Raw genomic sequence first — 12,132 nt, 5'->3', positions numbered from 1 at the left:
CAGCATCACCCTGGGCATGCAAGAAAGGGCCATGAGAGCCAGGCACCAGCTCAGCCCTTCATGCGCTCCCTCTCTTGATCTGCGTACATTCATGTTAACTCAGAGAATCTTCATAGCTGGGTGTTTATGGACCACCCCAACATCTATCCTCGGCTGCAATTCCACGTTTTCCTCCTATGTTTCCTTTCTACCAAGGTGAGCACATCGCCCCTTGCAAACGAAGACTGAGGCAGAACAGGAACTGAGCCATTCTGCCCTCTCTTTATCACATGTTAAAATCTCATTTTCTTCTCCCTGCAGTGGACCTAACACTTCCTTGTCCTTTTTCCTGCTCCAAACATAACCAAAGAATCTTTTTTGGTTGTGTTTAGCATTTCTCACTAGCCTAAGCTCATATTGAGCTTTAGCCTTTCTAACACTCTTCCTACACGCACTGGTTCTTTGTTTATATTCATTATTTGTTATACAGCCCTCCTTTAATTTCTTAAGTTTGTCTTTTTAATTTTCAGATCTTTAGAAAGCTGTTCACGGAGCCACCCCGGCTTCTTTAGGTACCTCCCTTTTTTTTCTCATTGGAATAGTTTGCGATTGTTCCTTCAATATCTCACTTTTGAGAAAATCCCACCCATCTTGAATTCCTTTCTCCACGAGTTTTTCTGACCATGGGATTCTCCCCAGCATAACTCTGAGCTTATTAAAATTAACTTTTCTAAAATCCAACCTATACCTCTTATGTTCAGCTTTTCCCTCACCCAAGATCTTAAACTCCAGAATTACGTGGTCACTACTACCCCGGGTGCCCACTACTTTCACTTCATCAACCAGCTCTTCCCTGTTGGTGAGAATCAAATCCAAGATAGCAGACACCGTTGTTTCCATCTCTATTTTCTGGAAGATGAAGTTGTCAGTAAGACAAGTCGGGAATGGATTAGACCTTATGCTTTTAGCAGAGTTTGACAAAGGCAACACATCACAGAGCAAAGCTACTTGTAAAAGGTAAACAGAAAGGCTGAGAGATTAAAAAAAAAAATTACTACCCTCCCCACTCCAAACAGGAGCAAGTCACATTTTACACATTAAAAAAAAAGATAGAAAAATCTCAAGTCTTGGCTGATCTGTTTTACACTTCTCACCTCTGAGTCTCTGAACCTGTCTTCATAGTCTACTTGGTCCTTCTCCACAGCGGTCAGCTTGAGCTTTAAATTAGATACTTCTGCCATAAGGTCTAGCTTTTGAGTTTCAAGGGACGTTCTGCTTAAAAGTTCCTACAGAAAAGTAACAGAGACTAGTTTAACTAGGGAAGGATTTTTTTAAAAAAAAATCACAATACATTTGTTTTTGTAGTGTATCTTTATCCTGCCCTTGCTCCAAGGAGCTCACAGCAGCAGATGCCATCACTCCATTTTATCCTTGCAACCACCCTGTGAGGTAGGACAGGATTAGACCATGTGACTGGCCACCCAGTGAGCTTCATGGCACAGTGGGGACTTGAACCCAGGTCTTTCCGATCTCAGACAATCAACGGTGGATCAGACCAAAGCAGGACAACTCGGGCACAGAACGGCACAACACGCACACCTCAGGGTGCAATGGGCGCCGGGTGTGCCCCTGTCCTCGCTGGAACCTCAGGCTGAAATGCTTCAGAGCTCCACAGCTCCATCGTCTGTACCTTTCATACAGCCACCTTGAAGACTCAGCCACTGAAAAATACCCCCGTGACTGCGATTAAGAGAACGGGCAGGTCTACGGGCAGGGCGACCAGGTGCAAAGTAAGTCAGGGTCGTAAGGTCTTACTGCAGCAGGTGAGTACAGCTTCTCTTATACCTGTGCAACAGGTTCCACAGGCCAAAGCTCCTTTTTCTGTCAAGCTATTTGTGTTACAGAAGCGTGGCTACCTGTACGTGGGTCACCTTATCTTAAAAGGCAGGGTTAGCAACAAGGAATTCTCATTACCTTTATAGCTCAACCACTATCCAGGCCATTTCCACTACAAACAGTTTACAGTTTCAATGGTTCTTACTAGACAACGAACGGTAATAAAACAGTAGGGAACAGAGCATTATTAAATCATAGTGACAGTATTATTACTAGTTCCAGTGCTGAGCTCACAAGAGAGTCAGACTAAACTCTGTAATACCTGCTGCAGCATCTCTTCTGTTGCGTTCAGTTTCTCCCTGTGCTCTTCTAGGCAGAGCTCTAAGTCTCTGATCTTTTCTCCTTGGGCCTCCACCTGGTCAGTAAGAACACTCACCTGTAAAATAATAAGAGATTCTTAATCACAGAGAATATTTACGGTAAGCATCCCAATTCTAGAGAGCACTTTTCATCCAAAAAAACTGTATTATAAAAGTAAGAATTTAGAACTCTGATTAATTACTGCTGTCTTCAAAGCAATCTCAGTATACGTATAAGCAAGAGTGATGAGAGATAAAAGGGACGGAAGAGGACAAGCAACGGACATCAGGATGTTTGTAGGTTCCCTTCGTAAAATTCAAGGACTTTACAAAATTCCCTTTATGTTGTAAGGCTTCTCTCCAGGTTTATGCTAAGGTTATCAGCAAACCCACAGGCATAAAACTGACTGCTGCAGCCTTCACAACAGACCAACACAGCGCTCTTTTCCAGTGAAATGCGCCTCAACATAAGGGTGGGTGGACGAGCCAAAGGAAGCATACATGGTAGCTGGAGATCAGCCTCCACTCAGCATGCATCTCCCAACTACTGCATGAATATTGGAGCAGGAAACGCAGCTGCCCTGAAGGACAGGAACACACAAAGCTGCCTTAGAGGAGTCCGACCCTTAGATCATCCAGACCAGCACTGCCTTCTGAGATGGGCAGCAGCAATCCAGGGTTTTACGGACAGACTTTTCGCATCACACTTACTATCCAATCCCTTTAACTAGAGATTCTGGGGATTGAACCTGGGACCATCTGCATATCGAGAATGTGCTTTACCACTGGGCCACAGCTCCTCCCATCACATCTGAACCAGCAAGCTCATTTGCACTGTCCCGGCAAATAGTAAGTCTTGGAAAATATGGCCAGTGCTGCCTCTTGCTTTCCTGAGATCTCGCTCACTCTCTCTAGAAAATTTCCCCTTTCCACCCTTCTAATAACATCTCTGTACTCTACAAAAACCTTCCAGCGATAATGACCAATGTTAGAGAGGGGTGGTGAGAGAACAAGAAATCTACTGTTAAATAAAATTATAACACTCCAGAGCAGCATTCTAAGTTTTATGATTCCTAGGTGTAAGCAATAAACTAACCAGGGGGAAAGACTTACTTGTAGAACAAGAGATTCCTTATCATTTTCCAAACGTGTGAGCCGATCCTGATACACATCTCCGTTAACAGATATATGCCCATTGGTCTGGAAAATAAAATAAAGGAATCACTGACGTGGTGTAACGACGTTCTGGGAATATGACTCTGAAAGAATAGAGTTAAATAAAACTCCAAGCAGTAAGAGAGAATTCAGGATATCATCACTCCAAGGCTACAAAAGATACATTTTTTTCCACAACCAATATATATTAGAATACCCATTTTATTATATAAATTTTATTATATAAATTCAGAAGATCAGCAGCTAAGTAAACACATTCATGCCATGCCGTCTAATGCTCGTCAAATGTCCTTAAAACCAGAGATTAATGATGGAATTTTTTTAAAAACAAAAACAAACAATGGATCGTCACCCTCTGCCCTGAGGAGCTGGAACTGACTGCATTTTAATAAGGAAATAATACTGAATTATTTGGATGACTAATCAAATGCAGTAGGATTTTGCGTTTTATATTTTGGGGGCAGAAGGGTGGGATAAAAATGTTGTAAATTATCATCATCATCCAATGTAAGCGGAAAATATAATCAACAGCTAGAATATTAACTGGGCAAAGTAATGAACAACAGTTAGGACACTCATTGTATGGTATGGTATGGTACGGTACGGTACAGTACGGCATGGTATGGTACAGTAGCAGAAAATTTTAAAAAACAAGCATAAAACCGAGCATAGAGAGGAAATCTTTCTGAAACAAAGCATAACAAATTTACATTGCATATTTAGCAATGTGGAAAACTCCCTAGTAGGTGCATGTCTATATCAGCAAACAGTACCCAACTGAGTAACATATAGTTCCTGTCCCTACCAATGCATCTCTCTAAGATACTTCTTATGACACTTCTTATAATCTGGGTGGACAGCCCTCCTGGATAATTCAGTTCTGCATAGTTTGTGGAAAGCCAGAAGAGTGGGAACTTTCCTGACCTCCTCAGGCAGGCCATTCCGTAAGGTGGAGGCTACCACAGAGAAAACGCATGCGCAGGCGGCTACTGGTTTTGCTCAACTGCAGGATGGTATCTGCAGAAGGCCCTATCCAGATTCGTGAAGATGGCACGGCTGAACACAGGGGGTGAAGCGGTCGCACAGATATGAAGGGCCAAGCCCATGAAGGACTTTGATCGTCATGACCCTGAACTGAGCTTGGTAACCGATGGGAAGCCAATGGAGTAACTGCAGAATGGGAGTGATAGGCATGCTCCATCTAGCCCCTGAGAGTAAACAAGTTGCGGCATTCTGTACCAGCTGCAGTCTCTGAATCAACTTTAAGGGTGACCTATGTTGACTGCATTACACTCTTGATGTCACTGTGCCATGAATGCAGGCGGCCAGATCGTCCATGTCAAAGTAGGGAGCCGGGCTAGTCTGAGCTCTGAGAAGACCTTTTTTGTAGCTGCACTGACTTACTTCTCTAGCAGCGACACTGGTCTAGTATAACTCCTAGGCTCTTAACTGAGTCATCTAGGGTTAACTGAAGCTCATTAAAGGACAAAGGTCAGAAGCAAGATCACTGCTTTTTCAACGAGCTTCACTTTCGTCTTGTCTGGGTTTAATTTCAGGTTTTTTTTGCTTTCAGGCAACTGATGGCAGTTGTCAAGCAGTGACTCAGTCCCTCTGCTGCATCACTAGGATATTTGGATAACGCGCTATAGAGCTGAGTATCATCTGCATACTGATGGCATCCAATTCCACAGCTACGAATGAGTTCTCCTAAAGTCTTTACGTAGAGGTTGAATAACATGGGGGAGAAGACTGCGCCTTGTGGAAGCCCACAAGGTAATTCCCACACCGAGGATAGCTGAGGATGAATAAATTGTAACACATCCTTCCTCCAAGGAGCTCAAGATAACGTACAAGACGTTCTGCTCAGTCTTTATAAAACTCTCATTAGTTAGGTTAGTTAGAGCCTCAGTTTGAGCCAAGGTCACCTCGTAAACTTTATGGCCAAGTTCTAATTTGAACTGGACCTGCCTGGTCAAAGGCTGACATCCTAACCGCCACACCACAGTGGTTATCCCAGTCACAAAACAGAGAAAACGGAACCAGTGCTGGTAAAATCCTGAGAGCATGCTCCCCACGTGTCAGCTACTCCATGACCCTCCCCATCAATTAACAGTGGTTAACCACGCATAATCTCTGAAGGCTACACTGCATCATCATCATCATCATCATCATCATCATCATCATCATCATCATCTTTAACCCAAACCAATTAAAAGAGAAGAGTTTAAGGCTGAATGTTCCCACTGGATTTTCTCCTTCAAGTTAGCAGGACTCCAAATTAGTAACCACGGGTAATGTCTGAGATGGCATGAATCCTCTCAAGTATCCAGGTGTTTCAACATTACCTTAAACAAAGCAGCGTGCCCAGGAGTTGCCATTCACTCTTGTGTTCTAAGCCAGGGTCTGTCATTTATAAGATTACCTCAAAGAGTACACCCAAGTACACTTTCCAGGGAACCCACAGTTGGTCCCATATGAGAAGCTAATCAACAGGGAACAAGACGGTGGCTGGGGACGGAGGGAATTCCTCCCCTGCCACACTACAGAGACTTGACTAGAAGTTACTGAGATCTACCTGGCAGAGCCTGACAGGAATAGAGAGGTGCATTTCCGGCTGGCTTTCAGGTCTGTGACTAGGCCAACACAAGGCTAACTTAACAATAAGACCAAAGTCCAGTGGCACCTTACAGAATATCAACATTTGTCCCACTATGATTTTTTGTGAGTTACAGCTCACTTGTTCAGATGATAGTTTAAAAACTAACATCTGAAAGTACTCTAAGAATCTATGAAAGTACTCTAAGGATCTATGCAGAAAACAAAAGGGGACAGCCTTGGTTGCCCTCACAGACGACCTTCGCAGGCATCTGGATCGAGGCGGGTCAGCGCTGCTTGTGTTACTTGATCTCACAGCAGCGTTTGACACGGTTGACTGTGATTTGTTGGCCAGCCGCCTTGCCCACGTGGGGATTAGGGGGACAGCCTTACAGTGGCTGGTCTCCTTTCTCCAGGGTCAGGGACAGAGGGTGGCGCTCGGGGGAGATCTATCGCTCCGTCACCCTTTGGTGTGCGGGGTTCCCCAAGGGGCGATACTCTCCCCGATGTTATTTAACATCTATATGCGCCCCCTCGCCCAGTTGGTGCGGAGGTTTGGGCTGGGTTGTCATCAATACGCGGATGACACCCAACTTTTTCTGTTGATGGACGGTCGGCCAGACATGGCCCCAGACAATCTGGCCAGAGCTTTGGAGGCTGTGACGGCATGGTTGAAACAGAGCAGGCTGAAATTGAACCCAGTGAAGACGGAGGTCCTGCAGCTGGGACGGGGGCTGCCAGATGTTGGGATCCAGCTCCCTGCCCTGGATGGGACACCACTGGCAACTTTGCCAGTGGTAAAGAGTCTGGGTGTGCTCCTGGATGCCTCCCTATCGATGGAGGCCCAGGTCACGGCGGTTGCAAAGTCTGCATTTTTCCATCTTCGTCAGATCAGGCAACTTGCCCTCTACCTGACGCCCCAGGACCTGGCTACAGTGATCCATGCAACAGTCACCTCCAGGCTAGATTACTGTAACTCACTCTACGCTGGGCTACCCCTGGGCCTGATCCGGAAACTACAACTGGTCCAGAATGCGGCGGCACGGGTCCTGACTGGTATACCTTACCAGTCACACATCACACCTGTCCTGCGCCAGCTGCACTGGCTTCCAGTTGAATTCCGAATCAGGTTCAAAGTGCTGGTTCTTACCTTTAAAGCCCTGAGTGGGTTGGGACCGGCATATCTTCGGGACCGCCTCTCCCTGTACGTTCCCCGGAGATCACTCCGATCAGCGAATAAATATTTACTTGTGGTCCCCGGCCCTAAGGAAGCCCGCCTCGCTTCAACCAGGGCCAGGGCCTTTTCAGTCCTGGCCCCAGCCTGGTGGAACGCTCTGTCAATGGAAACCCGGGCCCAGCGGGACATATTATCGTTCCGCTGGGCCTGTAAGACAGAGCTGTTCCGCCAGGCGTTTGGTGATTGAAGGGGGCGGTGCCATGTCGGCCTCCCACCTTTGGGGTGGGGAAGGTTCTCCCCACCACTGCACCTTGTTAATTTGTTTTATTATTTGTATATTGATTTTAGTTTTTGTTTTTATCGATTGTAATTGTTCACCGCCCAGAGCCCCTGGGGATGGGCGATATATAAATTGAATAAATAAATAAATAAAAAGGGAGTCAAAAGCCTAAAGGAAGGGAGCTCTGCATTCACAGGTTGAAATGGCAAGAAGCTCAAAGATCCACTATAGCGAAGTCCTCAAATGTCTAAAAAGAAGGTGGAAAGGAGTACTTTACGAGCTCCATAACTGTAGATCCCTTAAGAAATGACTGCCTTCAGCAGGTGGTCTTTGTTTGTGCCAGAAAAAAAGGCATTACCCTGCAGGGACACCCCCCCCACACACACACACACAACATGATTTAGAGTTACATCAGTGTGTGGTAGAATGTAATTCCAGAAGGGAAGCTGTTTTGGTCTGTCACAGCAAAGACAACGACAAATCTCGGTTCACCTTGATTTATGCAAGTTCTACTTCTTGCATAAATGTTCATTGTCTACAACAATAGATGAACTGGCTCATGTCCAAAAAACTTATGCTGGAACAGAAAACTGTTAATCTTTAAGGTGCCTCAAGACCTCACATCTCTTTTTGTAGAATATAAATTTTCCTTGCTTAGAAATGGCACAATGAACATGATCTTTTTCAGCATGAAGTGTGTTTCCTTTTATGCACAAGCAGCACCTAAACACTAATAATTTTTTTATATACTCAGAATTTGCAACACAAGTAAAAGGGCAGGTAAAAGCAAGAAAAAACAAGATTCAGCAAAAGATGGCTGAGGGGGATTTTGAAAATGAGAAGCAGGCCTGACATGATCTAACTACACATTCTGCATTTCCAAAAATGCTCACAAGCATCATGGTTGGACAGTGCAACAAGAACAGCATCTCTGGAGGCAAACCAGTGTGATAAATATAGAGGAAGGCTGTGCAACAGAACAAGAGGGGAAACCATATTGTTGGAATAGGTCTCGTCCTCATGCGCCAAGCTCCGACCCTCTGCCTTCCCTCCTCCTGAGGGTGTGTTCAGCACAAGGATTTTATTGCCACTTTAGACATTTCAATCCATGATGAATTGGATTAAATGCAACAGAAATCCAAGCTTACTAATCCTACAGCTGCCCAAACGGCTATATACTTAAAACAGCTTTTATCAACAACTGGTCGATTTTCTGTTGCTTTCACAAGAAAAACCTGTGAAAGAACAAATTAATCAAATTTTTTTTCCTGAACTATATTTTATACACACATGTACTTATACAGTATCATCAATATAAACTCTGTGCTCAGGGAACATACACATCTAAATGTTAAGTGGGGAGGGGACATGAAAAAGCAGAAGGAAAAGATGACAGGGGAAGGACCCGTGCAAACACATTATTTAGGCTTCACTTCAGTTGGGACTGAGGGTTATGCAAAAGTCAAGAGTAGGTTGGATCTGAAGGAAGACAGCTTTAGAGAGTTCAGGGAGGGGTGTGGAGTAGACATGGGCACGAACAGCATTACGAACAAAAAAACCCACGAGCAGCCCATTCGTCTGTTTGTGAACAAGTCGTTTGTGAGGCTCCATTCTAAATGAACAAGTGGTCGTTGCAAGCCTCATTCGTTGCCTCAGTGGTTCGTCAAGCCAGACAGTCTGGCGCCTTTCACCCGGCAACAGAGGCAGGGACTGAACTCCATCTGAACTCCTTCAGGCTTTCCTTCTGGCTTTAACCCTTCAAAGTATTTCCAGCAGAGAGTCCTGTTTTTGCCACTGTGAAGAGAAAATGACAACAAAGGGGGGGGCATGGATCATGCTTTTCCCGGGGTGCAATCTCTCTGAAACTTGGTGGGTCTTCGGAGGACAGTAAGGACTATGTCCCCTGTAAATCTGGTGGGTATTGGACATTGGGAAGGTCAGTTTGTGGGGTGTTTAAAGGGCCCTGCCCCTTGCACGTGGCAGGAAAGGGCCCTTTAAACGATCAGCTGGCAGGCAGCAGGGGGGAACCCCCTCTTGCCACCTGCCAGCTGATCGTTTAAAGGGATCTTTAAAGGGCAACGAACATGTTTGTGAACAGGGTCATGTTCGTTGCTGTTCGTTGTTCATGGATGGTTCGGGGTTTTTTTTCCATTTGTGCCCATGTCTAGTGTGGCGTGGGCAGGGCTCTAGGCAAAACAGCACGAAACAAAAGGAGGATTCATGCAAAGAGCAAGAAATTTTCTGGTAGCTGAAGCTGGTTTTTCTGGGTATTATCAGTTCTGAAGAGTGATCACATTAACTTTAACAAGTTCCTTCAAGCAAAGCATCACTTTGTAGGACTATCAGAGCACACAAGAACCTTGGCTTAAATAGGAAAATGTAACCATACCATATATTGCTAAAACCATGTAACTAGCAAGATCACTGTGTACCTGAGACTAGCTTCTTGAGGTCAAGATGAAAACACTATTCTATCCAACTTCATGATGGAAAGAGATTCCTATGCTTTTTAATAACTCAAAGAAAGAATCCCAACTTCTCCAGGCAAGTAACAGTGTGACAGGAGAAAGCTCCTCCTCGCCCCGTCTCCTCATCCTATGCCCCCATCATCAGGACGAACTTTTAGAGGCGGTGGCTGAAATTAATCTTGAAGACCTCGGGCCTCGCTCTACCAAGGTGTTAAACCTGTCTTTGAGTTGCACCCTTAGAGACTTGACACAGGTTTTCACATGATCAAAATAAAAACTCCCACCAACCCAAAAAGTAGATTTAAGCACAGGGCCATCTATTGCATATATAAAATAAAGAGTCTCTGTCTGAGAACAGAAAGCTTTGAAGGCTTCCAGTTGGTGGAGGCGAAGAACTTCCATATGCAACTTTGCACAGGCTCAGAGTCTTGTTTAAGTTATGCTGCAGCTCGTGCAAACGGGTGAATTTGAATTCCAGAGATCTGTAGCCCTTGGGGACATGGTGCTGCCATACAAATTAACCACATATAAGCACTTTGCATGGGTAGCAATACCACTTAAACAAGATCTTGAGCTCATGCAAAGTCACACGGGGAAGATCTCTTTCCTCACCAGCCTCATGTTTAAATCAGGTTCAAGACTGAATCGGGCTGTATCTGCATCTGACAGGAATCACTAAGATGAAAGTACAAGGACTGAAACTGAACTCGGACGGCACGCGCAGGCGACTGCTTCCACTAGGTGGCACCTCAGCTCAACCAAAAAGCAAAATTCCTACCAAGGGTTTGCAAGATTACAATCTTCTTCTTTCATCTTGCTCCATTTTTATTGGTCTTGATTGTAAGTACAATCAGAACAACACATCCAGCTTCTCAGCCAGTTGATGGGCAAAATACGTTACACTTCAAAAAGTTGTAATGAATAGGAGACGCAAGGCTGTCCTTTCCAAATGTGAGCAGAGTCAATTTTTTTATAATTCTGTTTCAAATAATGGTATGAAGGCCTTCTTACAATACCAAACTTAGCGGAGGTTGGAATAAAGATGAGGAGAGGTATAGAACAGTATTAATAGAACACCAACCCACCTTGGTGGCCCTGTAAGAGCAGAAAGGTGAAGTAAAAATCTTGTTAGTAAGCAAGTTAGTAAGTGTTTTTCAAGAAAGAACCACACCCATTCCTGAACAACCTAGCAGGCCATGGTGATTTACGAGATAACTTTTCCACACATGCCTGTCCTCACACATGCCTAATCCCCTGGCCTCAAGAAAGCAAGGTGGGGGGGAAAGACCTCTGGAGTGAAGCTGTAGGGATTTCCCCAGGTTTCTATGGTAAAGTTTAGGGGAAATCCCTAGACCACCCCCAGGAAGTGATGTCACATCCTCCCCAAACTCCACCCTCCCCAGGCTCCGCCTTAAAATCTGCCAGTGTTTGCTGAGGCAGTGCTGGTAAACCTAGTTCAGGCTAGCTCAGGAACAACTGGTTCAGCTGCTCCCAATAGGATTAAGTGAGCTTAAAAGGGGACCAACAAGTAAACAGCACTGAGCCAAAGCAGGGGGAGGAAGACGGTTTCACAAAATCTTTTGTCTTCCATGAAATAGCCCCCTCCTCCCCCCATTTAAGTGATCTTTCATGCCACTTTTCTGGAGGCCACTGGCAGTTCAACCCCTTACATCTGATAACTGCTGAGGATCATCTGTGAATTAGCAACTAAACTGTGACCGCCTATGGCTACAGACAATAAACTCTTTTGACTTTGACTTTGAATTAGCAACTGCAGTCGGCTCCGTGCAAAACAACATGACCCCCTCCCCACCTTTTGACAGCTTTTGCAAAAAGAGGGGGAGAAATCACACCACAACTTTCAAGCTGTCAATCAAATATAATGAAAATGTGGCTCAGCTCTACTACATCAACCACCACTATCCTTGGTCAACAGGCACAGAAGACAGGGTAGAAATTTTTTTTAAAAAAACAGAAATAAGCCAAATCAAAACCAGAAGAATTTATGAAGGAGCTAATGTTTCACATCTCTGAAGCAGAATGCAGCAAAGATGCAAAAAACAATTTTCAAAACAAAATTCAAAACGCTTTCATTAAAATGCCTTTATGAAATTAACGATGAAAAACAAGGCATGCCACTCATTTTCCCAGACAACTCCCTATAAACGGAACTGCAGTCCAATGTGCAGGTTCCTGATAATATTGTAGCAGCGCATTAACCGGTGAGACAGAGCAACAATCCGCCAACGTAACCCCTTGCAC

The 12,132-nt window shown here is 44.7% G+C and overlaps 1 protein-coding gene across 7 annotated transcripts in view; it reads right to left on the bottom strand.

Moving 5' to 3' along the window:
• Window positions 1-12,132, bottom strand: part of PPFIBP1 (PPFIA binding protein 1) — a 218,856-nt gene that overhangs the window by 100,305 nt on the left and 106,419 nt on the right. For all 7 annotated transcript variants that reach the window (XM_054987877.1, XM_054987878.1, XM_054987879.1 and 4 more), the window contains exons 4-6: window positions 3,288-3,374; window positions 2,138-2,251; window positions 1,134-1,265 (exon numbers count right to left, since the gene is read on the bottom strand). In XM_054987877.1, the coding sequence (XP_054843852.1) occupies window positions 1,134-1,265; window positions 2,138-2,251; window positions 3,288-3,374 (333 nt within the window). The remainder of the gene's footprint in view (window positions 1-1,133; window positions 1,266-2,137; window positions 2,252-3,287; window positions 3,375-12,132) is intronic.

The sequence above is a fragment of the Eublepharis macularius genome, chromosome 9 (assembly GCF_028583425.1).
Source record: "Eublepharis macularius isolate TG4126 chromosome 9, MPM_Emac_v1.0, whole genome shotgun sequence".
In the NCBI taxonomy this organism is placed as follows: Eukaryota; Metazoa; Chordata; class Lepidosauria; order Squamata; family Eublepharidae; genus Eublepharis; species Eublepharis macularius.
The sequence above is the reverse complement of the archived record's forward strand: the minus strand, read 5'-3'. Positions and strand labels throughout refer to the sequence as shown.